This window comes from Python bivittatus, unplaced genomic scaffold (assembly GCF_059951505.1).
Source record: "Python bivittatus isolate LINGU-HERP-01145 unplaced genomic scaffold, Pbiv_v1 ctg000280_np1212, whole genome shotgun sequence".
Lineage (NCBI taxonomy): Eukaryota > Metazoa > Chordata > Lepidosauria > Squamata > Pythonidae > Python > Python bivittatus.
The window spans coordinates 1,907,175-1,935,120 of record NW_028277066.1 but is presented as its reverse complement, the minus strand read 5'-3'; the positions used below and the strand labels follow the sequence as shown (position 1 = coordinate 1,935,120).

Below are 27,946 nucleotides of genomic sequence, written 5' to 3'. Positions count from 1 at the left end.
GAACATCAGCTCTTACCTGTGAATTTTACAATGAGAATGAAGGTAAGCCAGTCCGTGCAAGGCACCATCGGTAATGGCAGCTATCTCCACTTCCTGAAGTGGCTTTTTGTGAACTGGATTGGAAGAAACCACATTTTAGATCCCGAAAGGGCAAGATGGCTAAATGCACTCTGCCAACAGAGTTATCTCACGCAACTTGTGATAACAACATCCACGCATGCCATCTTTTTCAGGAATCAGCAATCGGGTTCCTTACAGATATTTGGACTATACCACTTCCATGATTTTGTGCTGCTTTCTCTTCTGGTGGAGATCGAGGAGAATAAAAACCCAAAACATCTACAAGGAACCAAATTGCCTTCCCGTACAAAGGAAGCAAGGGTTTGAGAAGATGCTTAAGGAAAAGGCCATTCAAAAGTAACTTTAATTTTTTTTTTTTGCTCCTATAGGCCTTTTTGTGATCTTCAATTCTGTCACCCCGAAATCTCTAAAGAAAAACTCTGCACATCCTCCAGTGGTGTTCTTTACATCTGAATGTCCCTTTCTGCATATAAACATGGCATGCTCTTTTCCTCCATAGAAGACTTCAAAATTAGTCACCTGTATGAAGCTTGAACATGGTCAATGCTGATTCTTTCTCTGCCTGTTAGAAAATGTTCACAAATACATTCAGCTACCCTGAAATTTATCTATGCGTGTTGGATTCCACACGAAGTAGGGCTTACCAAATAGATAAAACAATATCTTAGCGTTGAAGAAAATTAAAGGAAAATCTTCATTACTACACCTATGAATTAAATGTCCTCCTGTTGTCACTTTTTGTCCCAGATTTTTACATGAGATGTACAATCATAAAGCAATCTGTTATATACAGCACTGTGTTTATTCCTTTGATCTATTTTAAAAACCCCAAATTTAAAAAAGAAAAAAAATGCTAATGAAATTGGCGGATTTTAGATCACATTTTCAAAACACTTTTCAACATAACCGTTTCGAAACACTAAAAGCATGCAGAGACTCCACTGATGGGGAAACAGATGGCTCATATTTGGAAAAATTAATTTGTAAATTGAGATCAATGAAGGATCCATGTCAGTTGGAGGCTTTTATGAAAGATGACCTCTCTTATCTGGATTACCCGCTGTTAAGGTCAACCAAGCACCACTTGTTACTTGTGGAGCAGTAAATATTTTGAAATGATTGTCCAGTTTTCATTTATTTGGGGATGATATTATTCTGTTCCACTATCACAGAAAGGCAGAAAGAAAGGTTTGTATATCTCTCCTTTCCTCTGTCTCCCTACTAAAGGTCTCTGTGGACTTTTCAGCTTTTTGTCTGTCCAATTATTTTCAGTCAGATAGTTGTGTACATGTGGACAAAATGCAGAGTAATGACTCTGCATTTGTACTGGGAAAAAGATGGACAATAACCCTAATATGAAAAGATCTTCTTTAAGCAATTGTTTTGGATCCAGGCTGGTAGAATCGATGCTACTGTTGACCTCAACAGGATGCAAACAAGCCATGGAGTTCTCTGAGATGGCAACATTCACAGTTTTGATTCAAGATAAGACATTGTGTAATTTTAATACTACTTGGAAACCTTTTTTGGACTTTTTGCGAGCTACAGAAAACAATGAAATGTTGTTGTATGGATTTGATGATCAGAAATAATAGGGATTAATAGAAATAATGGAAGTTATGTTTTAACCTTAGAGTAAGAGTTGGATGTATCGTGTTACTTATATCTGTTGTGAGGAAGGTCGGAAGTCAATTCTTTTTTTCTTTCCAATTCTTCTCTTTTTTTGTCTTTCACACTTTTTTAATCTTTTACATCTTCCATTTCTAAATTTTCTTTCCTTCTATATTATTTTCTTAATATTAATTTTTGTTAGTTATTTATTGTTCTTTTAAAAAAATTCTAATAAAGCTATTAGTAAAAAAAGATGCAAACAAGGCTTTTATTTAAGTTGGGCTGAGTCAGCTTTTAGTAGCCAAGAGCTGTAGTTAACTTTTGAGTAAGGGAGACCGAGGGCTACAAAGTAGATACAGCCCGATTATGCCTGGAGGCTAACTTGGATTGGGAGTTGATTTTTTCCAGTGTTTTTTAATGTGCCAATTTTAGGGCATATTGCTACAGCGTGCCTTTGTTTCCCACCTCAAAAGGATGGGAATGGTACTGTCAAGGTTCAGCATTCAGGTTCAGTAGACCCCGAGGACTACAAAAATGAGTTAGGGTTAGGCTGCCCACTTTCGTATTAAGGCATCCAGTAACATCTGTAATGATCTTCTGATCATCCACAATGGCATCACCTCAGTAGTTAGAAGGTAGAATGAGGTTGAATAAAGGCAGATTCGCTCCTTTCAACTGCACAGAATGTTTAGAACTGGGGCTAAGTATGGATCCATCTCATTTCTGGTCTACGGGTTCTAAGTCTATAACCCACCAGCATTTAAAATGTAGACTGGAAAAATTGGGAAAACCATGTTTTTTCCTCCTGCTCAAAGAACCCATCATCTCCACATCTCATTCTTCTGGTTCTACGCAGTGAATAAAGAGTGTGGGAAACCCCCACAGAGAATTTGTCATAGTACCACCGAAGAAAGAGAGGCAATTCTTTTAAGCTTTTAAGTAAAGATATTGTGCAAGGAAATCATCTTGGATAAGAGTCTCTTGGCACCTGAGCCAAATCTGTCAGCTCAGCTGCCAACTACAGAAATAAAACATGGCTGGACCCGGGGTGATGGAAATTGGCAACAGATGATTAGGAGAAAAAGGCCCAGAAACACTGTCCTGACCTACCCCACTCTCTTGTCATAATGAGCCATCATCAAGCAGAAGCATGAAAAGATGGAAACCAGACCCCACACCATTAATTCAGACGTAATCTGGCTGCCTGGAAACTTTCAGACTAAACAGTCAGCCAAATGGGCATTTGGCGCATAGGACAGAAACCATCCATCTACTGAAGAGGAAAGGATCTGGCATTATCTGCATGGAATTGTGATTTGCCTAAGAAATGCTGTCGGGGAACGTAATCCTCTAAAAGGCTCAGCCACACTGCCTAAAAGATACAGCATGGATATCAAAACGCTTACCTTCCAACAGATCTGAAGCTGATCCTAAACAGTATTCCATCACTAACTGTGAAAAAGTAGAAAGAAATACATCCATGAATGAGTAGACAGGGCAAGCAGACAACAGATCGTGGTGGCATTAATTCAAAGTTCTTATATATAAGCCCTAAAACAGATCGATAGTTATCCTTTCTCCTTGGAGAAATGTGCAAAAGGGTGGCATCTCTAATACAAAGTCTCAGCTGCCTGAAACTACACTTCCCAGAATCATCTGGGAATCACAGCATTCCAAGAGGCCCATGCCATGATCAGGTTTGTCAGGAAATATATGGAAATGATCTGCCATGACCCCCAAAAATGGACTTTTACTTTTTGCTTAGTAGAAGCTTCACATCAACTTGGATGACAAACATTCAACAATATCTGTGGAAACTGATATGTGGATGAATACTGGTCAATCAAAATCAATGGGATTCTACCACCAGTAAGGGAAGGCACAAGTGCCTGTTGTGACAATCTAATTAAAGTTTAGTGGGGATGAACGTCCAAGATGACCATTTCCCATCCTCCAAATACAGTAATGGAAAAGCTAAAAGGAAGCCCTATATAACCTGGCATGAGGCCAGGTTACTTGCAGGAATGCCCATCCCCAATAATTTTTGCCCATCCCACCAAAGCTGACAGAGTGGGCATGCTCCAGGTCCCATTGGTGAAGCAATTTCACTTGGTGGGTCCTAGGAAGTGTGCCTTCCCTGTTATGGCACCTGCCTTGTAGAACAGTCTCCCCACTGAGATGTGGACAGCCCCAACTCTATTGCCTTTTTTTGAAGACCTTCAAGAGGACGTTAATTATTGGAGCTCTGGTGTGGGTGCATGAGATATGTGGGAATTGAGATTTTGATAGGGGCCTCAGCTCAGTTTTCGTTGTTGCAGTTGCTTTGTTTTAATGGCTTGATATGCTTTGATTCTGTTTGTCGCCCAAAGTTTCACTGCATAGATTAATTAGAATTAGGTTTAACCATATACAGTACATTTGATAAATAAATACATTCTGGATTTTATAATGCATGGGCAGACATTCAAGAATGAATGAGATGGGAAGACACAGCCTGAGAAGTTAATATTTTCTGTTCATCTGGGGTACTTCATTAGGTCTCAGGTTTTCTCAACCTTAGCAGGTTTAAGATGGGTGGACTTCAACTCCCAGAATTCCCCAGCCACCATTCTGCTGGGGGAATTCTGGGCGTTGAAGTCCACCCATCTTAAACCTGCTGAGGTTGAGAAACCCTGTTAGGGCTGCAGCTTAAATTACAACAGAAGCCCAGAAGTCATGTCTCAATTCTGGTAACGTTTTCCCAATGAATGAAAGACAAATGAAAGATCCGGCACTATGTTCAAGCCATTTTAGAAACAATCCTTGCCCAGAACAGCTCCAGGACTTAAAACCTCATGTAGATGAAACTCACCCAAGCAGTATGTTCTTTCAGGTAGCAGCCTTTATACGCTATGGTGTTGGGGTGCTTCAGCTGTTGTAAAAATCTGACTTCTTTGATAATATCCTGCCATTTCTGTTGATGAAGGGGGGAAGAAAGGGAAGAAACTTAACATCCGGGTTCACTTTATCTAGAAAATCCCAAAGATGACAAAACTGGTAAATGGTTGGGGTGAGGTCAGAAGGGCTTGCTTTTTGCAATTTCACAATGAGTTTTATGACCAGGAATCGCTTAGGACTGAGTGACATCGTTTCTTGGGCTTTCGGTTAGAAGGCAATGTTAATTACTCCTTATCTCTTTAAGATACAAAGGTCAAAAGGCACTTATTCAAATCTAATAGTTACCCAGAGTAATCAAAATAAATTACGCAATGCTGTAGCACACATTAAAATACATAGTACATTGCTTATTTACTCATAGTACCATACTACACAACGTGTGATGTGATTTTGGACTTATGGCTTAGAGTTGACCCAGGAACAGATGGGCACATTTAAGGAGTAGTTTCAGGACACAATGCTATGTGGCCTATGACATCTGATGAATGTGCAAAACAAAAAAGAAACCCCCTGAATTCGATTTGAAAGCAACTACTGTAACATCAAACGTTTTACTTTCGCCCATAGCAACCTTCTCAAGGTGCAACACTACAGCTGGTTCTCCAAAGTGGAGGGGGAAATCCTGATGCATAACCCAGGTACAAGAGGGATTCTACAGTGTAGGAGGGTAGGACTTAAGAGAAGGATGGAAGAGGGCCAGAGAATAAATGTGATTGGAGAACTGGAGTAGGATCAAGATCACTCTTTTTGCTCATGCGCTTCACAATTTCTTAGTTCAGCCTACCATCTCATGAACATCACTCTGGAGGAGCAAGGAGAATTTTGTATGTTACTCTAAGCTAATGAAGAGAGGACAGAAATATACTAATATTGACAGTAATTTCCTATACACTCATATACATGGCACATATGTGTGCAAGGGTACAAATGTGTAGCAAACCACATAGCAGACCAAAACCAAAAATAGATTTGTTAGAAGAGACGGAAAAGAGATGCAGAGTTCAGATACTGTTACAAACCTATACTTTCACCGCCCCTGAGATACCTGGAAATCTTTGCAGTGTTTGAAAACCATTCAAATTCTAGCCTACGTCGTTCACCAACCAATGCTGATCCAGTTTTTTATTTTATTTTAATTACTTTCTTTTTCTACAGCAGCAGCCAACGATATGCATCTTTGCAGCATTTCTGTGTTGCTGGAGATTGAGACTTTGCAGAAGTTTGTCCTTCCTACCTCATTCGTTTGTTTTCCACTGTAGGACATCTTCTTGATTGCCACCACTTCATTAGTGCGGGCATTGGTGGCCTGGAAATTGAAGAAGAGGGAGGGGAGAGAAATAAAATTTAATGAATGTTCTCATTTCTTCTAAGGTCAAGAAAGTTGATGCCTTCTGACACCCTTAACTGATCAGTAGACAACCTGAATTAAGAGTGAATTCAGTTCTATGTTAAGGTTTATATATTAGAAGTCATCCATACAAGAATTACAACAATATTGGCCAAGGTAGAGCATGTGCCTGCTTAGTATTCGAATTTCTAGGTGCACGTTCCTCAAAATTAATTTTCTCGAGTGCTTAATGCACACAGCAGCATTAATTCCAAACCTGGAATTTTTTGATTCAGGAATGAAATTTTACCTTGAAATCAACTATCTTGCTGCTGCTTATAATCTCAAGAACAATCTCCCTTAAATAGTACACCCTCCAGATGAGAATTCTTGGAGCTGAAGTTCACATATCTAGACACCACTCAGGTTAAGGAACGATGCTGAAGAGCATCCTCAAAGAATATTTCACACAGCATTGCTAAATTGCTTTGGAGAGTGGAGAAAGGGACCACAAAAACAAGGAGATTCCCTGAGTTTCTGGATCATGGTGTGGTTTTGTATAAGGTTGGGTAGGGCAGTTTGGGACTGGAACCTGTCTCTTATCTGCTGCTTCTAGTCTGAATGTTATTCCTTTCTGGACAAGCAAGAAATAAAAAACTGGCATCTTCCAAGCTGGTTGTAATCTTGCTTCCTTGACTATGGTCTCATTGTCTCCTTGGATCAGTAAAGTTGACATGTTCTGGAGACCTCCTTCAGTAGACAATGCTGAGTTACCAGTTGTAGGGTTGTTACTGCACAAACTGAATACACCAAGATGCCAGCAGGTGTCCCTCCCTTCTACAAAGACCACACTTTTCCTTACATGCCAATCGTGTCCTTTGTATCAAATGAATTATCAACTTGATGATGCCATCAAGGAGTAGAAGCAGATTCAAACTTTTGCAGTAGTATTGCGTGGCGGTGAATTCCAGTTTATGACTTACGTCCCTAATCTCCTCAAGTATTATGAATGAGGGTCCAAGTTCCAATATAATGAATGAATGAGAAACATCACTCTACTCATTTTTTCCAGATCATTTATACTATTTTAAATCTGTATCATACTTTTTGGTCCCTAAACTAAGGAACTTTTTTCAGGATCATTTTAGTTGCCCCTTTTCCTCTATTTTCCTAATGATTCCTAACATAGAAATAGTTCCTTTTTATAAAGGCAGTCATTCTTTGTTGCAGCCCTGGTTGATGTTTTCACTGAATTTCCTATTACTACTGCAAAATCTCTTTTATGGTTACTGCTCTCAGCAGTATGCTTGAGAAGTTGTGCCTAACTTTGTCCTTAAACTATGCTGAACACCCTTGTATGTTGGATGAATCTTTTGGCAACTCACTGCAATCCCATTTGGTTTTGACTCTCGTGGATAATTTAATCAGTGTCTTCACTTTGCTACTCAACCCCTAAATCTAGGTCTTTTGGATGGCAGGGAGAGTCACTAAGTTGCTCAGACCAAGAAACCAGGTCAACAATCTAGACTTAAGAAAGCCAAATTGAATCACATTAAGCTCTTGCTTCATCCTACAGCACTGAGGGAGCAGTACTGCCTCCCATCCACCTGAACCAACGGGACTCCGGAGGATACAAAACCAGCAGCTTCATTTTCCAAGAAAGAGTTCACGACATCAGAGAGAATGAAACACTTGACTTTTGCTGACCTAGTCCCTTATTCAATATCCCCAGACCATTATTAATTATAGGGAAGAGAAGACATTATTTGGGGGAAAATAGTTCTGTTTAATCCAAGAGATTGGTCATAATGCCAGTTGTCACCGGTCTCATATAGGAATTTAAATAAAGAAAAGAGAACCGGAGGAGACTAGCAGCTTCAGCGTGTGACTCCACATGTTATTCTAATGAAAAGGAAGGTGTGAAGACTACCTTCCATGATGGAAGTCATAGCCAATTATTTCCCCTCATTGTAAGCACTTAAAGTAAGCTCCAGATGTTGAGAAAAGAGGCAAGAGGTGGCTTGATGCAACCTTCTTGGCTAGAAGAAGAAATGTTCCTAGAAGAATGCCATTCCCTAATGCGGCCTGATCAGACAAATTAAGTTACGCTGTGCACCTTTAAGGGGCATGGTTTCGTTTTTCAGGAATACTATGTTGTTTTTGCCAAGCAGCAGAACTAATATGGTGAGCAATAAACCTGGGGCACCTTAGCACATAAGCAGCCATCTTTTGCAGGTGAAAGCAATCCAAAGCAGGAAGTTGTCCTAGGGCACGGCTATAAATTATTTTAGTGATAAGGGCCAGGGCATCCCCGATCCAAGGGTCATCCCTGACACAAACTCACTGGGTTATTTAGGCAAACTATAATCTCTCAGATGCAACCCCCTACTCTCACTTTCAATGGGAAGCCAAGCTTCAATGCAATAATATTTACTTCTCTAGTATACATCTGGGGGCAAATCAGGATAAGTTTCTGGACCCTTTTCAGTGGCAACAGGAATATTTTATCCAGGCAACATGTTGTTCGCTGTAAAAGCTGACCAGCTTGCATTCTGACAGCAAACGTGGGGCTAGAAAGCCTTTACTCCAGGATAAATAACAAGGGGAACATTTGCAGAGAAGAAATGGTGGGTGTACGTAGGCTTCACTGGTGGAACACTTTTAAACATCTGATGCTAATGCCATCACTTTTACTTATTTGATGAAACCAATACATGTCTAGGAATAGGGAGAGCGAGTGTACAGAAAAACTGGAGGGAAGAGATGGAAAACCAGGCATTTCAACCTACTGGTCCCCCTACAGAAAGCAAACTTTGATTGTGCAGTGACAAAGCCAAAGGCAAAAATCCCAAACTGTAGCTGATGGGACAAGGCCGATCCTTATAACTACTGACCAGTTACCAATGTTGCAAAATGAACAGTAGCAACAAGCATCTAAAAGACATTGAACACATTTCCTTTATCTCAGAAGTGGGTGCCATCTTGAAATGTTTGTGAGGTGGGGGGGGGAGAGGGAGGGAGAGAGGGGGAGAGAGAGAATGAGAGAATGGTCCAGTTTCAATTCTTGATAGCAAACTTCAGGTTTAGGGGAATATATACAGGTAGTCCTCACTTAACAACCACAATAGGGACTGGAAAATTGGCCGTTAAGCGGGATGGTCGTTAAGCAAGTCACCGTGTTTCCAGACCTGATTTTACGACCATATTCATAACGGCCGTTAAACAAATCACCACTATTGTTAAGCGAATCATGTGGCCGTTAAACAAATCCAGCTTCGCCAATAGACATTTTTTTTTTGCCGGAATTTGATTAATGACCACATGATTCGCTTAATGATTGCAGTGATTTGCTTAAGAACCATCGCAAAAAAAGTTGCAAATTGCAATCAGGTGACCGTGGTCATGGTGCAACAGTTTGCAACGATCATAAGTGCAAGTACAGGTTGTAAAGCACTTTTTCCAAGGCTGTTGTAACTTCGAACTGTTGTTAAATAAACGGCTGCTAAGTGAGGAGTATCGGTATCCCTAAAGGAATGGAACAGAGAGCAAAAGCTACTTACAAAATAAACCGCTCCAAAACTTCCATGTCCAATTTCATGTAAACCCACAAATAGTTCCTGAGGATCATCTTTGTAGAATAGCTCCGCAATATCTGGATCTTTTGGCATCCCTTTGCGCATGTTGAATAGTATTAGGACCTCGTCCCCACCTTAAAGTCCAAGATAGTTTCTTCCTTCATTGACAATGGGATTTTCAAGTAGTTCGGAACCTTCAAGGAGAAAAACGGGGGGAGTTAACTCAAGTATGTCTTTCCAGGCCTTTTCTGGTCATGTCCTTTCTGTACAGAAATTCTGAAAAGCTATTTGGGGTGTGGAGAATGGCTTTTCCATGCTTCCATAGTTTAAAGTTTAAACGTTACTTATGAGTATTCAACTTTATTTACTGAATTTGAAAAAGCTACCTGCTGCCCTTCTGTTGGAAAGTGGACTGAAGGTTAAAGGAAGTTTAAAACAAAAGGCGATTTGATAGAAGTACATATTTTAAAAAATAAATAAGCAGGCAGCGTGGTTGAAAAAGTACTCTGCTCTAATTTTATTTATTTTATTTCCTGCAGCTCAGTCTTTGGTTAACGATCTAAGCACACTCCAATCAATTTCTATAATCGATTATTACAGTTATCAATCCAAATCAATAAAAATCTCTAAAACAACATTCATTTATTTCGAGCATTAGCACTTGCATCTCAATTTTTGCAACTGACTGATTCATTCATTCATTCAAATTTCGAGGGCGCCCAACTCTTCAATGATTCTGGATGGCAGGCAGGCAGGCAGGCAGGCAGGAAGGAAGGAAGGAAGGAAGGAGGGAGGGAGGGAGGGATAAAAGAGCATGACTGACCAGAAGAACAAACACCCAATCTTAAATTAAAGAAAAGTAAACTAACCAGAAGGGGCTATACAACCAGTGTAATCTAAGACCTGGGAGAAAAACAAGGTTTTGAGTAATTTACAGAACTTCATAAAGGTGGGAACCACCCAAATGTCCAGGAGGATATAATTCTAGAGGGCAGGTACTGCAACCAAGAAGACATCCCTCCCGGGTCCCACAAGATTACATTGTTCTATAGATGGAACCCAGAGGGCACCCATCCTGCTTCATCGCACTGGATGGGCAGAAACAAATGAAGATAAGCTTCTCCAACCTGGCACCTCTTAATTCCAAGTTCTGCCTAAGAGATTCTGGGAGTTGCAGTTCCAACACATCTGAGCAGCACCCACCTGGGAAAAGCAACCCTTTTCCTGATTTAATCCCTTGAAGAACCCTTGGGCATCTAGAGAATACATTACTCTTGGTTTCTCCAGCAGCAGTGGAAGAATCAGAGATATATTAGCTGTCTTTTCCCCAGACTTAAAATATTTTTATTGCTGCTGTTTCAAGAGTCTCCCTTGACTAGAAGAGCCGTGTTAGCCTACAGTGGCAAAAAAAAATCAGGCACCTGGTAGCACCTTCTCCAAGTAGCAAATCATATTAAAAGGCAGAAGCTTTTGGGAGCTTATCAGCTGACTTGACTACTGCAACGCGGTCTACATGGGGCTGCCCTTGAAGACCACCTGGAAGCTTCTACTGGTCCAGAATGCGACAGCACAAGCAGTAATGGGCATGTCTCAGTATGCCCATGTAATACCTCTGCTTCGCAAGCTTCACTGGTTGCTGGTTTGCTTCCAGATGCGATTCAAGGTGCTGGTGGTTACCTATAACCATGGCATACATGGCATAGGGTCTGGTTACTTGGGGGACCGCCCATCTCCTATAGCATCTCCCCAGCCAATTCAATCCTGCAGGGTTGGCATGTTGCAGGTTCCTTTGATTAAACACTGTCATTTATCGGCACCCCAGAATGCACCTTTGAGGAAGCATTCGGATGGCCACCACTCTGCTCTTGTTTAGAAGAGCCATGAAGACCTGACTCTTCCCCCGGCCTTCAGTGAGGGAGAGAGAGACCCCTCACTTCCTCGCATTTGCCATCTTTTATCTTTATCTTTTATCGATGTTATTGCAATTTCGTTGTTTGATCTATCTCTGTGGTCCCTAGGAGTCAAAAATGACTTGATGGCAAATACCGAATTGATGTGATGGAATGGAATTATGGAGGCCAGGCTCAGGGAGATAAGCGTGTTCTTAGTTCACCACAAGAGTGTGGGAAGTTCAAGAGGATGAGGCTGGCACCTCCCTGAGGAATTTAGGGTGTTGTGGCTGGCTGGCTTGGGAGCTAGGGTTCAGTCTGGGGAGATTCTTGCTAGAGGTTGTAGCTAATAAACACAGCTGAACTGATTTTGCATTGTCTCTTGGAGTTCTTTGGGATAAACCTGACAATTAATCAGTCTTTGTATGATTGTTGTGTATGATGGTTGTGAGCCACGCAGTTGTTGGGATATATGTTTAATAAATTATTATTACTACTACTATTATTACTATTATTATTTGCTTTACTGTCCTTTTCCAATGCAAAGGTTTGTAATAAAGTTGCAACGTTCTATCATGGCTTTACCTGAATTGTATCTAAATTTATTAACATTTCATTCTTACAAGGGGGATCTTTATTTCTTGCCCAACCTCAGTGAAGTCATTTGTTTTATTCATGGGGGAGGGGCACTGAGATAAATTCCTTAATTTTTTTAGGGGGTTACAACACAAAAAACTCTGAGGACCTCTGGTCTGGTATGATGTGTGAATCTAGCTAAGGACTAAAGTTACTCGAAGGGTAAGTGCTTCACAAATATGACCTATATACATGGTATATGATGACTCCAGAAAAATTGTCTAGAATGTATAAAGGTACTTCAAATTTATGTTGGAAATGTGGGCAACATGAAGGATTATTTTATCATGCTTGGTGGACTTGTAAAAAAGCCAGAAATTTCTGGTTTCAAATGCATATAATGATACAAAGAATTTTAAAGATCAACATTCAACTGAAACCAGAACTTTTCTTGTTGGGATTAATGGACAGTCAAATAGAAAAGAGCCATGGAAGATTATTTTTATATATGATTACTGCTGTGAGACTATTATATGCGAAAAAATGGGAAGACTCTGAAAAACCCACCATGGAGGACTGGTTGGGGAAGATGATGGAACTAGCAGAGATGGCAAAATTAACTTGTTTCATTAAAGAAAGATCAACAACTACATTTATCAGTGACTGGAAACCCCTTATGGACATTTTGCTGAAAAAAGAAAAAAAATGAACTTGTGATTTATGGGTTTCAGGATTAGAGAAGGTAGCTTGTGGAAAGAAGGAAATTATGATGTAACCTTAGAGAGAAAGGGTAAAATATAAATGCATTTACAACCACTGTCAAAAAATTTGGAAGCTGCTTCTTTATAATCTTTTCTTTCTTTTTCTTTTTCTATTTTATTTCTTACTTATTCATTATTCTTCCTTATTTTCTTTGTTTCTTTTCTAATATTTATATTTCTATTTCTAATTTCTATCTTGTTAAATATTTCTCCAATAAAAATTATATCGAAAAACAAAAAAAAACCAAATATGACCTATATATGTCTGTGCTTCGTCTTGGGACACGAACATAAGATGCTGGGATTCTGAAGGCCTGAATAAAGAATGAAATGGCATCACCCGTCTCAACTGACTCATTTCTGCAGATCATATACATTTGAATGGGAGAAATCTAATGGCTAAGAAAAATTGGGATATTTTGGAAACAGTGGTGAATATAACTGAATAAATAGCTATGAAATGCTCCAAGACAGAAGGAGAAGACTGCTGCTAAAACAGTCAATAACTGAATAAATAGCTATGAAATGCTCCAAGACAGAAGGAGAAGACTGCTGCTAAAACAATCTGTAGGATCCATAAAACTTGTCTTCTCCAATCTTGATACAGTTTTTGCTATTGTCCATTTTCCTTCGTGCTAGCTAGAGAACTTCTACAGATTTTTTCTACCTGCTCAATTTGATGGAAGAATATTTGCTTCTGATATTTTTTTTTAAAGGAGAACAGAATTTTGGAGATGTTCTCATAGATGAAATATGCATTTCATTAGCAATAAGGTCACTCCGGCCTTTAATTATCTCATTCCCTCTCTAGGGGTGTCACAAGTTCCCTGGTTTCTCATGTTTTCATTTTCAGTATCAGGACTACTTACTACATGACGTAAGGCAAAGCCTGTCCTTGAGAAGTGTGGACCTCCCAAAGGACCTTTTGCCAGCTTCCACAGAAGATTGTAATAGCAGCAAGACGTAAGCTCAAACCGTTGACATACCTGGATAATTATGGCATTAACCATACTCTATGGCTCAAACTCATTTCGGCAAAACATCAGGATTTTTCCCTTGGTGTTTCTGTTGGCTCTGTGTACTTTTACCTTCTGTCCTGCAGAGATGGGGAAAGCAGCAGTAATTAAAATAAGCAATACACTGCACAACATCTTTTAGATCATGGGCAATTTTTGACTAATTTATTGAACTACCATTTAACCACTTCTTGGTCATTTTCCTCTTCTAAACAGATGTTCCTTCCTTCACCCAAGGGGACATGTAAAAGCAGAGAGCAAAAGAGAACTTTGTTTAATCAACTATAGGCAGTCCCCAGTTTAAGGACGAGTTCCGTTCCCAAGGTCTGTCCTTAAGTCGAATTTGTATGTAAGCTGGAACAGCATCATTGTATAATACTGTATAAGTAGTATTGTGTAATGAACTCAAACCGTTGTGTATTTAACTCGAATCATTGTGTATTTAACTCAAATTCTGCTCAGTAGGCTCCATTCTTAACTATGGGTTGTCCTTAAACTGGGCATTCTTAATCTGGGGACTACTTGTAGTCAAAATGCAAGCAGGAACCGATTTCTTTTTGTCTTATCAACAGCACGCTGGATCCTAGAGAGGAGGATTTTAGCCTTCACAGCACCAAAAGCAATGACTAAAAATATGTTAGCAAACAACAATAACTTCAAGACCAGGCCAGTTGGCTTTTAAATGAGAAAGAGGTGTATTTGCATATCCAGGTATGAACATCAAGCCAAAGCCATAGAGAAGCTGTACCACAACGCTTTTCACTGATAAACAACCCTTTTCATTCACAAACTTGGCATTTACCTGTCCTCTGCCAACCACATCTAGCATTTCCCAATTGCCCAGAACAGAAATTACTCTTCATGACTCTTGCCACTTCACCTGTGAAAGAAATCAATTCATTTGGCTCTGACATCTAGTGAAACATCAAATGAGAGTTTGTGCCTTGACCAGCTGGACAAGCAACTTTTTCAACAGCTTTCCATATAAACAGCTACAGGCAAGGGTATGGCAAATTCAGATATAAACTCTTTTCTTTAAATGGATGCTTTTGGCTCTTTCTGGCTTGAAGATATAGATGGAAATATCACCTAGTTTGCAGCAGGGGTTCCCAAACTTTGTGCAGACCCCCCAGTGAATAAAATAAAAGCTTTCACTGAGCAAGAAATAAATACGCCACTTACTTTTAATAATTACAATTTCATCTATGTATCACAGGAGTTCTCAACTAGGCAGGAGCACAGCTGCCCACTTTGAGCTAGTGCAGGCAAAAAGAGGAGCGAAGCACAGAGCAATTTTTTGACCATGTTCCCCCTTTGCCCGCACGAGCTGAATCAGGTTTTGAAAAATGGTGACTGCCCGTTTGAGAATCCCCGCCTTGTAGTGTTGAGGAAGAGAAATGTGAAGAGGAATGGGCTGCAAGACCAGCCTTATCTGCAGGAGTATAATTTGCACACCAGAGGAGGGGAGAATGGGGGCGTAAATGACATCACAATGCAAAACACAAAACATGCATTGTGGCAATGCGGTGCAAACTTAGGAACTTGGGCCCGAGACTTGGATGCAAGAATGAAAGGCCATCGTTTGTACCATGATACTGCATTTCAGCATTTTTTGCATCATTGCAACTCATACCAGATGCTGACATTGGTAATACTTCACCCTACAGAACTAATCTGAAGCACGCACTGAGCCCTGTAGCAAGCGAATGGCACGTGTGCCTCCTTATGTCACTGCATGCTTGCATCACGGGGAGACCCAGGGTAGGACAGCAACCAAAATGTCCTTTCAACGTTACAGGAAAGCTACCTTCAGCCCTTTAACAAGATTGAGCTAACTTTTATTTCTTCTCTTCTTACGTTTATGTTCCACCTTTCCTTTAAGGAGCTGAAGACCAGCAATGTTTATCTTCACAACCACCTTGAGAAGAAGACTGGGCTAAGAGAAGACAGCCGATCAAAGTCACTCAGTGTGTTCCAAGAAGACTCAGACCTGGATCTCCCCAACCTCAGTACAACACTTAAGTACTACATCAGTGCTTCTACTCACTGTCAAAGACACAGAGATGCTCTGGTATGTTCAGTTTTCTGGTTCATACTAAGCCTGACTGAGGATCTTTCCTCTTCGTCCATCCTTCTCTTTGCCAAAGCATGATTCTATAGTGTGTCTGTCGCAGAATGACTGTTTGCAAAGCATCTGACAATATGACTAAGGATGGTTGCTGCCCACACTCCTGGCTCAGTGCTGTAGCAATGCAACCATGGTGCGTCTACGACGTCAGATGCCTTTTCTCCAGCTCTTCCCCCCTACATGTTTGCTGGGGGAGGACAGCTATCCAAATCGCATGAGTCAGACTCATATTCTTCAACTGTACCAATCAGCAGTGAGTTTAAGAACAGCTCATACATACACTGGGACGCAGGTAAAAGCAATATATATTCAAATATCTTCAGACAAGCCATTCATAAAGAGTTTTCTTGAGTGCTAACATGATGTTACTTGTAATGGTCAACCAAGACAGGAAGCCTTCCTAAGGCCGTATTCCACGTTATGGAATGCTTGGGAAGTCTCTTTGACGGTTAGCGCACTCCTGATGTTTTTCAACACTTCTATGGCCTCTTCTGGCAATCATTTTTCAGCCTTTCAGCTGATCTTGCTTTAATTCAATAGGCAGCTCTTTTACTGCATTTTATATCTGCAGAACTCATTTCCATTCTTAATGGTAAATTAGGGTTTTGTTTTTAATAGTTATAATAGCCCAGCAATTCAAGTCCACTGAAAGCACGTGAAACACGAACCAGACACATTTCATAAAGGGCAAATGTACCCCCCAATCGTTTCATTTCTGATTGCCATCATTTTGTTATAGACCGGTGTTTCTCAACCTTAGAAACTTTAAGATTTGTGGACTCCAACTCCCAGAATTCCCCAGCCAGTATGCTGGCTGGGAAATTCTGGGAGTTGAAGTCCATATAACCTAAAGTTGCCAAGGTTGAGAAACACTATTATAGACTATACAATTGGCATGCCAGAAGCCACTTCTTCCCTTTTTTAATTGGGAACAATCTCTTCAATGTTTAATCTGAAGACGCACTGGAGAAGGATGTTTTGCTTTCATTCTTTTTATTGCTTTTTTTAAAATAGCTGTGAGCTGCTCAGAGTTGGGTTTTTTTAAGATGGACGGCCATCTACAGCTTTGAGAAAGCTAGCTGTGATATGACTTCTATCACCAATTGGGTTTGGGGCAGCTTCCTGCTGAACTAATACTTGGCACAAGCAGGCCTGAAAGTTTTTTAAAAAGTTAAGAGCTCCCCTCATCCCACGGTTGTCTGGTTTTCGCATGACAAGGAAAGCAAACACTCAAACTTCAGGAGGGATCATGAGAAAAACCTTAAAGGGTCTCACAAATCAGCACATATTCAGTCCCCCTACATACACTGTTGCTACATAGAAATCCACCCAACAGTGCAATAACAGTCATATCTATTTTGTCCCTGAAATAACTGACAATTTGGAAGAACGTGGTAGTATTTTTCTTCACCTGTTTGTTTCTTTAAATGGCACTTCAATTGGCCACTTAATTTAATTACCATTAAATTGACATTGAATTGTGTATTTTTGACACAATGGGTACCTTGGGTCAACCTGGCGGTTTAGATGTACTGTAAAGGAAAGAACATATTACTCTTCCAAGGTGTCCAAGTTCCCTCTGTTCACCAAAAAAAAAGAAAAAAAGAAGAAGCTATTTCTTCCTTTTGATCCTTTCTGAGCTAAGGACATTTCCTTTAAAACCCCACAGGAAAATTCTAGTCACTCAGACTTTAGGTCAACGGTACCTATGATAAAATTAAATAAAACAGTTGAAATAAGGCAACTGCAGATCACCACTGTCTTGCTTCTAATACCACTCCCTCTCGAGAATACTGCATATCTCTACTCTAATTATTACAGAGAAATATAGCCAGCTCCTTCTGATACAGTACAGGGAGAACTGGTTGTGGATACCTATCCTACAGTAGACAAATATGATTTTTGAAGGCATGTGTCTTTTCCCACGTATTGATATCCATATATTTTTTAGTTTTCTGCAGAATTTACTGCCCAGAATTGCTCCTACGTAAAACTGGACTGTCCCAGATACAAGCATTCTGATCGAATGGTCTACACCAGACTGTTTCCCTGCTCTTGCAAACAGAATATTTGGTTCTAATCAGCTCTTTGTCTCTTAGATCGTACCTGACTTGACCTGCTAGCCTTGGTTTAATTCCTTGAACTATAAGAAAACATGTTGTAGTTACTGGATTAAACATGATAGGCTTTTATGTTGAAAACATGTCCTTGGACGCCCATGTCTCTGTCTAATCTGTATATTGTGTAAATAAAGTTGCAACGTTTACGTTAGTGTTTTCACCACTCCTTTTTGAAGATGCTGACATTGGCAAGGTGAAGTGAGGAAGGCTTAATTGGCCAAGCACTATGCAGCCAAAGGATGTTCACCGGTGAAGTTAGGAGAGTGAGGAATGTCAAGGTACAGGACCCTTGTTCTACTCTTAATAACATTTGATTATTATTATTATTATGGTTGGTTGCACAGTCAGCCAGATGTTTAGACTGGATTTGGCATTTTTATTCACCTATGGAGTCCTTCCCAAGGACCTGGGATAGGCACATGTTGTTGGACGGTGTTAATGGTATCGTCGCAAGATGTAAAGCTGCCTTTTGCAATGGACTGATGGTGATTTTGTCAATGCCGATGGTCTTCAAGTGGTGCTTCAGATGTTTTGGGATTGCACCCAAGGCGCCTTTAACTATTGGGACTATCTTTGCTTATGATAATGATGATGATGATGGTTGGTCGCACAGTCAGCCAGATGTTTAGACTGGATTTGGCATTTTTATCCACCTATTGAGTCCTTCCCAAGGACCTGGGATAGGCAGATGTTGTTGTTTGATTATTATTATTATTACTCTTAATCAAATAACATTTGATTCCCACAGTTGCCAGCGATAGCTCTAGCAACTGTGAAGCTGTTAAATTTTCCGCCTCAGACCAAACCCTAAAAGCGAAGTGTTTCAACCATGTCTACCTTTTAACCTTGTTTAAAAATGTGTTACTGTCTTTTTAAAAAAGTTGCTAGGGTTTATGGGCGAACAAGCACATTTGACCACGTGGGTCATCTAGGGTCCAGCAAGCTAGCTTCTATAAGCTGGGAAGAGAAATACCTCAACACAAAACCAGATGTGCTTCTGTCCAATCCAGGAAAACAAATATGGGACCTTGTATAATTCCACAGAGGTGAGAGACTATTAACAGAGAAATAATCATTAGGAAGTCTTACACCTCCTTGCTGTCAAAAACAAGTGTTAGCTTACTCTTAGTTATAAGCCTCACCTTTCATTTTGATTGTTTATCACTATAAACATCTTGTTAAACCAATCTGCTCTACAAATAGAAAGGTAAAAAGCTTGAACATGAAAAAAACTTGACATGAAGATTCCAAGTCCATCAAATGCTAACAGAAATATCAGGGCAGCTTCACCCACCCAAATAGGAAAAGGTTCACTGTTGGTAACAAGTTCAACATCTGGCTAGCTCCCAAGCTTTTTCAAAATTGGTAGACTACAACAGACAGCGCATAATAATCCCATCTAATTTTGTCATGGTTTCTAAGCAGAAGGAACCGCTTCCTCGTTCTTCATTGCTTATATTTGCTAAATTTATATCCTGTTTTTTGTTCAGGAGTTCAAGGTGTCGTACATAATGTTCCCTCCTTCCATTTTTCCTCACAATCGCTCTGTGAAGTACATTGGGCTGACAGAGATGAACTGGACAGATTCACTCAGGGACACCTACAACGTCTACAGCAAAAAGCACCAGGAAACTTCTGTGGCTGAGCGTGGATTTGAATTTGGGTCTCTCTGTTGCCAGTCTAACACCTTAATCTCTACACCACCATGGCTATCATTCATAGCATTGTTTCTCAGACCCAATTATACAACATATATGACCATCTAGGTTGCATATATTTCATCCAGTGGCAGAAATGCTTGTTTTCTTGATACATAACTTCAGACTGGAAGAGAACATCACCCTCTTTATGAAGTAGGCTTGGAAACAAGGGCATCATGGCACAGACTCTGCTGAAGCAAGCCAAGGACTGTATGTGGCTGGCAAAAGACTCCAGTGCATTGTTCAACCCATCTGTATGCAGCTCCTGAGCTCCTCCACCACGTACTACAGGCCCAGCCTTAGATCCCACTTATTGGTTTTGCTAATGAGAAACGTATTACTCAGCAAGGAATAGCCATGTTTATCTTAGCAGCGCTTTTCGGTTGAAAGACAGGCACGCGGGTAACAAAAACAAACTTCAGAAGATGAACGCCAACTTGCCCATCCTTTCTTTATATAACGCAAGAGTGACGCACGCTTCTTCTGTCAACAGACACTCGGTTTAAGGTCTTGTTTGGTATTCAACTAAACTCAGAGACTGTTGTTACCTGTTAGAAAGAGACCTTTGGAGTCTGAGCCAAACATTTTTGCTCACTTTTGCTCAATATGGACACGTTTATTGCATTTGCCTAGTTTACATCTCTCAGAGGAGGAACCTCTAAAAACTGCAGAGGATTTGGAGTTAAATCAGTTCCTGCAGGATGCTGAAAAATCCAAGATTTCTTGAGCTTCAGTTTAACTCAAGTGCACATCTAGGATATATAATCCTATAGCTGGGTTTCAGATGACCAATTGACTTACAAGAAACTATAGCTGTGATGAATGGTCTTCCTACTGAGAAACCCTTCTCAAGCATCTGAGAAACCTGGGTTCTCGAAAACACCACTGGAAACCCTCTGCTCAAACCTGCAGTGAACTCCCCCAGCGACAACTCTTGAATAAAAGCAATGACTGCACAGAGGTGAATGTTCTGATTCTCCCAATGGTACAAGACTTGTAAGACTGCCTTGCAGATTTATGCAAACATTTTCCCCAGGGTAGAACATCACATTCCAACACCCATCCTCTAAAACTCATGAAATCTTTAAGAGGTTGGCAGCTTTTTCTATGTTTCCATCTTTCAACAAGATCATCAGGCCCCTGGCCAGTTACATCTTATATGAATGCTCTTTATTCTCTTGAGGCAACATCAGGAGAATATCTACAGCTGTTAAATCACTTTGTTAAAACAACTGCATTGCAAATCAAGCTCCAAGTGAGTTAATGCCCAAGAAGAGACTCAAAGATGAGTCAAGTGTGAAAAAGTTACACCCCAGAAAGAAGAGATGTCATTTACAGACACGGGTTTGGAAAGCTTTACAGGTTTCTTTCAACTTTTCTAGCACTACCAACATCTTAACATAATAATTAGCCTGCTTCAGTGAACAGAATGGGACGGATGCTGGCTTTGTAAAAACACCAAAGTTTCAAAACTCCTTTAAAAACAATTTTAAGAAATGAAACTGGGTTGAGATGTTGGGGCTCCTTGTTGGGTGTGTCTCTGTTGGTTTTGTTTGTATATAGTGAATGGGTCCCATCTTGTTTTGGTTTGCCTTGGATCTTTTATGGAAATATATGGCGAGCCACCCAAAGTCAGTTGGAGCCTAAAGAGCATTAAATAAATAATAAAATAAAATAAAATAAAATAAAATAACTAAACCTTGCATGGTAGGAATTCCCAGGTATATATTTCAACCCGTGAGATTCTGTTCATGACAGCTCTTATCAACTTGACTGCGAACAGAAGACCATGAAACATATACTGTTTTTAAGGTTCATTTTTTTAAAAAAACAACATATTTTCACTACAACAAGAGCTCTATTTTCATCTGTCAGGAAATCAAGTTCTGTATGTGCACAGCACAACACAGCCAATTCAATCCATTCATTGCCTTGATTTCAATGGGAAACAGACCCTGGTCTTCCCAATCAAGAAGCGCTTAAGTTTTGCTGGACTCTAAAACATTGCTCCCCTTCATGACCTTTTGTCCTACTTTTGAACAAAAAGTCTTTAAGATTTTTTAAAGGCAAACAGCCTGAAGGGACACATTCCTTTGTAGTCTCCAAAATTCAGTCATTTCAGGGAACCATGATAAGTAGCTTGGAAAAGCAGGAACTTTGCTGATGGTGGCCAAAGGTGCTACTTCATTACTAAGCTCCAGGAGAATGTTTTGGAGATAGCATCCTCCTTTTTGTGAGTTCTCATGCACTGGAAACGTGTCTGAAGAATGGAAGATTACAGTACATACTTTGGAATACCTCCTATAGAAATATGTAACTGCTGTTGAGAAACCAACATTCCTTAAAACATTTGTTATGTTGCTGTAAATTGAGGTTTGAATTCCCCCCACTTTCATTCAAGATTTAAGAATGTTCACGTGAACCTCCAACAAAGGAGGTTTCCATTTGTCCATCTGCAACTGCACTCCTTAATTTCTCTTTTGTTCCAAACATTTTTTCTAACATTTCTAACATTTGTCCATCTGCAACTGCACTCCTTAAATTCTCTTTTGCTCCAAACATTTTACTAGCGAACACAAACTGAAGTACACCTATTCAGGCCAAAACTGAGAGTTAATTCATCTTTCAGTTAGCTTTAGCTTTTAACTGGTTGAACTACAGGGATTAACATTCTGCCGGTAATCAAGGCAATAGGATATACTTGGAAAAAAATGTGTGATGTAAAAAAAAAATTGTATAGCAATTTTTAAAACGACTCTGGAAAAACTGGGTGAAAAACAGGATTTTTACTTTGGACCACCAACTGTATACAAGAGAAAAATGTTTTGTCACTTCATGCAGAATCTCAGTTGTCTTAATCCGTTGCTCAATGTTTCAGTTGCTAATATTAGCACCTTTTTTGGTGTTTAGATGATCATAATAAATAGCCTATTCATTAACTAATTTGTCCAGGGATAGAGCTGCTAGTAATATTGGTTATGTGCCGTGTCACTGACACTTTTGGAACAAATGTTACGGGCATCATTTCTCAAATTCTTCCTGTTCAATAAGACCACCCTGCAGAGATTATGATTTTAGGGGATCTTCCTCGCAGATGATCAATAAGCAATGGTCAAATGTTGTGTATATGTATATAATAAATAGTAGCAAAACAAATCCTCTTGCAATTTTGCAAAAATAAATTAACACCCATTATTTTGCCATGGAAGCAGGTAGTAAATCTTGCAGCAACAGTGTTATACTCTCAGGAGATTTAGCATAACGTATATCTTTAGGATAGAAAGTCAATTAATAGGATAAACAGTTTCCAAGAATACAATTGTATGCTAAATTTAGTCTGGTAAGGCTTTTTCTCTTTTTTAAAAAAATCAATATTCGGTAAAAAATATAACTATTCAGAAGCTATCAATGGCACCTCACAGTGAAGTCTATTTGCTCCATACATTCAGATCACAGCAAGGCGGCTCCAAACAAAATTCTGCTACAGAGCTTCCTGAACACATTCTCTGAAACAACTCTTAACTTTCTTACTCTGCCAAATGCTGTGATTTTATTTATTTGTTTAGCTCACCCACTTCTGAGAACTTGAGGCAGTTTAGACGAGATAATCAATGAAAGAAATGGAAAGAATACATCAATCTAATCTAATCTAACCTAACATAAAGCAGACTTTTTACCGTCAGTGCTCAAATGGTCTATGGAACAGCAAAGTGGTCTCCCATGCCTTCTTAAAGGCCAGGAAACTGAGGAAATTCCTTATCTCAGGAAGTTGTTCAAAGGTGGAGGCAGCTGCTGAGAAGGCATTCCCTCTTCAATTCACATGGGGTGGGGCCCCCAGTGCATACCCTCCCTCAGAGACAGTTCTGTGGGTACCCTGGCCCTAAGTAAGTTGGCTTAAATTTAAATGTGACAACCAGCGTTTTGAATCAGGCTGGGAAGCCAACTGGTAACCAATGCAGCAACCAGAGCATATATGGATGAAAGAGAGGAAGGAAGATGACCCTGATGGAGATATGCAAGATCTGTTTCCAGGCTGATGGGGGGTGGAGGGGTGTGTGTGTGAAACATATTCCAAGTCCAGATTAACATTCAGAAGTGGCTCAGAAAGACCCTTCCTAATTAATTGAAGTATGAGGAGGAGGAGGAGGAGGAGGAGGAGGAGGAGGAGGAGGAGGAGGAATAGCACAATAAGATTCTGTTATTACAGCCACTATCAATAATTTCCTTTGGGGTTGATTTCTTGGTTGACTGGTTGATGGTTTTAGGTTTTAGGTTAACAGCTGGTACAGGTAGTCCTTGACTTATGACCATTCATTTAAAGACCGTTCTAAGTTATGACAGCGCTGAAAAAAGTGACTTGTGACCAGTCTTCACACTTATGATCATCGCAGCATCCCCGCAGTCACACCATCAGAATTCAGGCGCTTGGCAACCGGCATGTATTTATGATGGTGGCAGTGTCCTGGGGTCACATGATCACCATTTGCGACCTTCCCAGGGGGCTTCCGACAAGCAAAGTCAATGGAGGAAGCCAGATTTGCTTAATGACTGCTGCAAAAACGGTCATAAAATCGGGCACAACTCACTTAACAACCACATCGCTTAACAATGGAAGTTCCGGTCCCAGTTGTGGTTGTAAGTTGAGGACTACCTGTAGTTTGGTTAATAGTTTTAGGTTCTTATGGGGGTTGATTTCTACCTAGTGGGGCTGACAGTGTGGGACTGGTCTTAGGACCAGTCTTAAGACTGGTTTTAAAGGTACCAGAAAGCAGATTCTCCTTGAATAGTGGGAAAGGTTTTCTACCAGTAAAGCAGTTCAACAGTGGGAATAGCACTGTTGGAGATCGTGAACTTTCCTACTCTGGGGGTGTTCTAGCACAGGCTGGGCAGCCCTTTCTCAGGGATGCTTTTATTAGGTTTCTTATACTGAGCAGATGGCTGGGCCCAGTGGCCCAAATGGTCCCTTCCCATTCTATGATTCATGGTATGCCCAGTGGAGATGTCCTCACAGCCAGAGGTCTGCATCTGTATTCATTTTGTTCTTGCTATTTACACATTATTCATGAACAGAAACGCTACACATCACTTGCCAGCTGAACAAAGGGAAGTTGATTCTCTCTATTTTGATGGTCACAAACAAATCAGCCCTTCCACGAAAGAAGGAAAAACCAATTCCGTGAGCCATCACTGGACTGATGGTACGTATTCTTCATGTTTAGGAATACGCAACCTCCCAGAGACAGCAAGTTCAATAGCTATCCAATCATTTGGGCTACATCCGCAGAAGAAAAGAGATAGACTGTGGAGAACCAGACGCAATGGGCAAAATAGGATTCATTGAGTAAGTCTCCATGGGCTGGGTCGATGGAACACATGAGATCAAACCATGGATTATCAACCACAGTGGTTTGGTTTACATACCGCGCTAAGTTTAAAGCAAGCAAAATGCAGGAGAGCAATATTATGGGAACCACACTGTTGTAAATTGCCTTGGAGAAGCATGGTGTGCTGCTAAGAAAGAAATTAAATAATATATATTTTTAAAGAGTAATATAATATCCATTGACAAGAACAGGCATACTGAGCTTAAGAAAAGCATTACTGCAAGCACGCTTATTTTCCATCAGTGATGTTCTTCGTATAGTTTTCTTATATGTCACCACTTCAGTCTAAAAAAATTACAATCATCTAATGATGGAGGCTCCCTCTGTAAAAGCCCACCTCTCATCCTAACTGGAACATTTTCCTAATCTCCTGACCTTCATGCGCTTCGACAGCTGGAAACAAAGTCCGTCAGCCCCATGCAACGAACCAACTCTTCACATACCCCAAGCCAATCAAGAAATGTTTCCTGCATGGCTCTACTCTGCCCCCACATCTTTAACATTTTCTGCTCGTGAGATGGCTTGTTTGATCTTCTGTGCATCAATTAGCACAGGATGCCATGTGCACAAGACTAACCCCAGGTAGCAGAACTCTTTGGGCTATGCAGCCAGCATGTACAGGGGTCAAGGATATGCTATTCTTATTCCCACGAGATACAACCGTTTTGCCTCATTTCTTCGTGAGAGAAAGACCAAGAAGAGAAGGTCAAAATAAAAGAAGATCCAAATTGATCATTCCCGGCTATTCCCCACCTAACAGCACCAATTCTGTCCCCTTTCTGTAAGGGGGAAAGTGTGTATCCAGATTATGCCATTTCTGCTTTTTGAAACTGTATTCCCAACCCCACCGAGCTTGGAGCAGAAGGCAAGATGATGTGAAGTAAAGCGGATAGGAATGTAAACTGGAAGGGAAAGTATTGTAACAGGCCATCTATTCATGCTTCTTCTTCCAGAGCCAGCATTTTTTGGCTCCAGCTCAGCCTTAAGGGTGTGGTGGTTATGCAGTATTATCAGCAGAGTGAAGAGTCCCTATATTATGATTCCTTCCATTACTGTTTCGGTAAGCCGACACTGTGCAAATCCACAAGAATCATTTTCTTGAACCCTACCAGAAAATATTCCCCTTGCCCTTCCAGATGAATTAACCGGGCCAGAAAGGCAAGTTCTGCAATCAATTCAGCAATCCAGGACAACTTTTCTCGCAAGCAGATTGCCCATTACTCTAATGAAAGAACTTGGGGTGCCTTCAGTGTAGTTCTTGAGATCTTCCCTCTCCCCTCCAAAGCCAGATCTCCTTAGCTGAAAACAAGCAACCCTGTTGTGGACAAGGGCTATCCGCTGCACTAGACAGATTTATTCATTTATTTATATTTATATATCAAATTTGTCACCGCCCACCTCGTTGAAACAACTCTGGGCTGTTTACAGCAGAGATAAAATCCATTAAAATACAATATAAAAATATAAAGCAGGAGTTTCCTAAAGGTTTTCAGGCCATGGAACCTGTTTGTTTAAAAAAAAAAAAAGGGGGGGAACCCCTGATTAAGAGGGGTGGAGCTTCTGACTGTCAGCTGACAAGCCCCACCCCTTTCCACCATATTGTAATGACTAAAGGAAATAATCTCTCTGCCACGGTCTGGGGGGGCGGGGGACTCAAGAATTCTCTGCTGAACCCATTCCCAGACCCCTGTTTGAAAAACCCTGGATTAGAGAGTACGTTATGACATCACAAAATTGAATGGGGATGTTTCATTTTGCGGCTGAGCATCAACCCAAAGCTAGGCACGCTTTGCATCTTTGTTCTTCCTGCCTGAAACCAATGAGAAACAGTGCAGCCAACCTGTGGCATTTGGATCATTGACTTTAGCCGTGTGAACTTCAGGGGACCCCAAAAATGGGATTTTACAGTTAGTATTTGAATCAGACATACAGATAGTCCTCTGCTTATGAACGGGTTACATTCCAAGAGGCTGTTCGTAAGTCCGTTTGTTCGTAAGTCCAACAAGCAAAAAAAAAAAGAGAGAGAGAGGTGGAGGCAGGAGGCAGGGCAGCGGTGTGGGCAGAGGAGCCCTATCTTCTGCTGCCAATGCATCGCCAGGTGAGGCAGGAGATGGGGTGGTAGCGGAGGAGAGGGGAGCGAAGGATGAGCCGGTGGGGCGCGGTGCAGACCTCTGCCCCCTCTCCTGCCTCGCCCGGCAATGGAGCACATCACGTAAACTAACCCTTTCTGGGAACTCCGACTCCAGTGCAAACCTCAGATGCAAACAGAATGCTGGAAAAGATGGGAAAGGGTTAGTTTGCCTTCTCCCGACTTCTCCCGACTTCCTTTCCAACTTCCGGCCTGGCTTCTGGTTCTGTGATGGAATGGTTTGGTGAAGGCCGCGCTCGGGGAGATAAGCATTTCCTTAGCCCCCAGAATGAGCATGGGAAGGTGAAGAGGCTGAGACTGGCACCACCCTAAGGAATTCGTGGTGTTTGCTTGCTGGCTTGGGGAGTTTAGATTCAGCCTGGCAGGATTCTGTCTTGTGGGTGAAAGCTAATAAATGCTAAGAACTATACCTGTACTGTCTTGTGGAGTTCTTTGGGCTGAACCTGACAGGTTCTGACTTCTGGGTCCATCCTGTTCGTATCGGTGAAAGTTCGCAACATGAAAGTTTGCAAGTAGGGGACTGTACAGCATGTATAGTCTACATATGACTTACAGTATTCATTCAGTGCATTGTTTACTACTAATAGCTTCTCTTCTTCCTGATTTCAATTGGGCTCACCAAATATTTTTACAGTCCACTACAGACATCCTTTGAGTAGAAATTGAGTATAAAATATCTTACAGTACTCTTA

At 40.7% G+C, this 27,946-nt stretch overlaps 1 protein-coding gene across 4 annotated transcripts in view; it reads right to left on the bottom strand.

The window, feature by feature from the left end:
• The window catches only part of TAOK3 (TAO kinase 3), a 115,797-nt gene that overhangs the window by 67,360 nt on the left and 20,491 nt on the right, over window positions 1–27,946 (bottom strand). For 3 of the 4 annotated variants that reach the window (XM_088143227.1, XM_088143229.1, XM_025165776.2), the window contains exons 2-7: window positions 13,744–13,853; window positions 9,517–9,725; window positions 5,864–5,935; window positions 4,544–4,645; window positions 3,099–3,144; window positions 17–113 (exon numbers count right to left, since the gene is read on the bottom strand). In XM_088143227.1, coding sequence (XP_087999353.1) covers window positions 17–113; window positions 3,099–3,144; window positions 4,544–4,645; window positions 5,864–5,935; window positions 9,517–9,636 — 437 coding nt within the window. In that variant the 5' untranslated portion in view covers window positions 9,637–9,725; window positions 13,744–13,853. The remainder of the gene's footprint in view (window positions 1–16; window positions 114–3,098; window positions 3,145–4,543; window positions 4,646–5,863; window positions 5,936–9,516; window positions 9,726–13,743; window positions 13,854–27,946) is intronic. The other variant, XM_088143228.1, reaches the window with a different exon arrangement.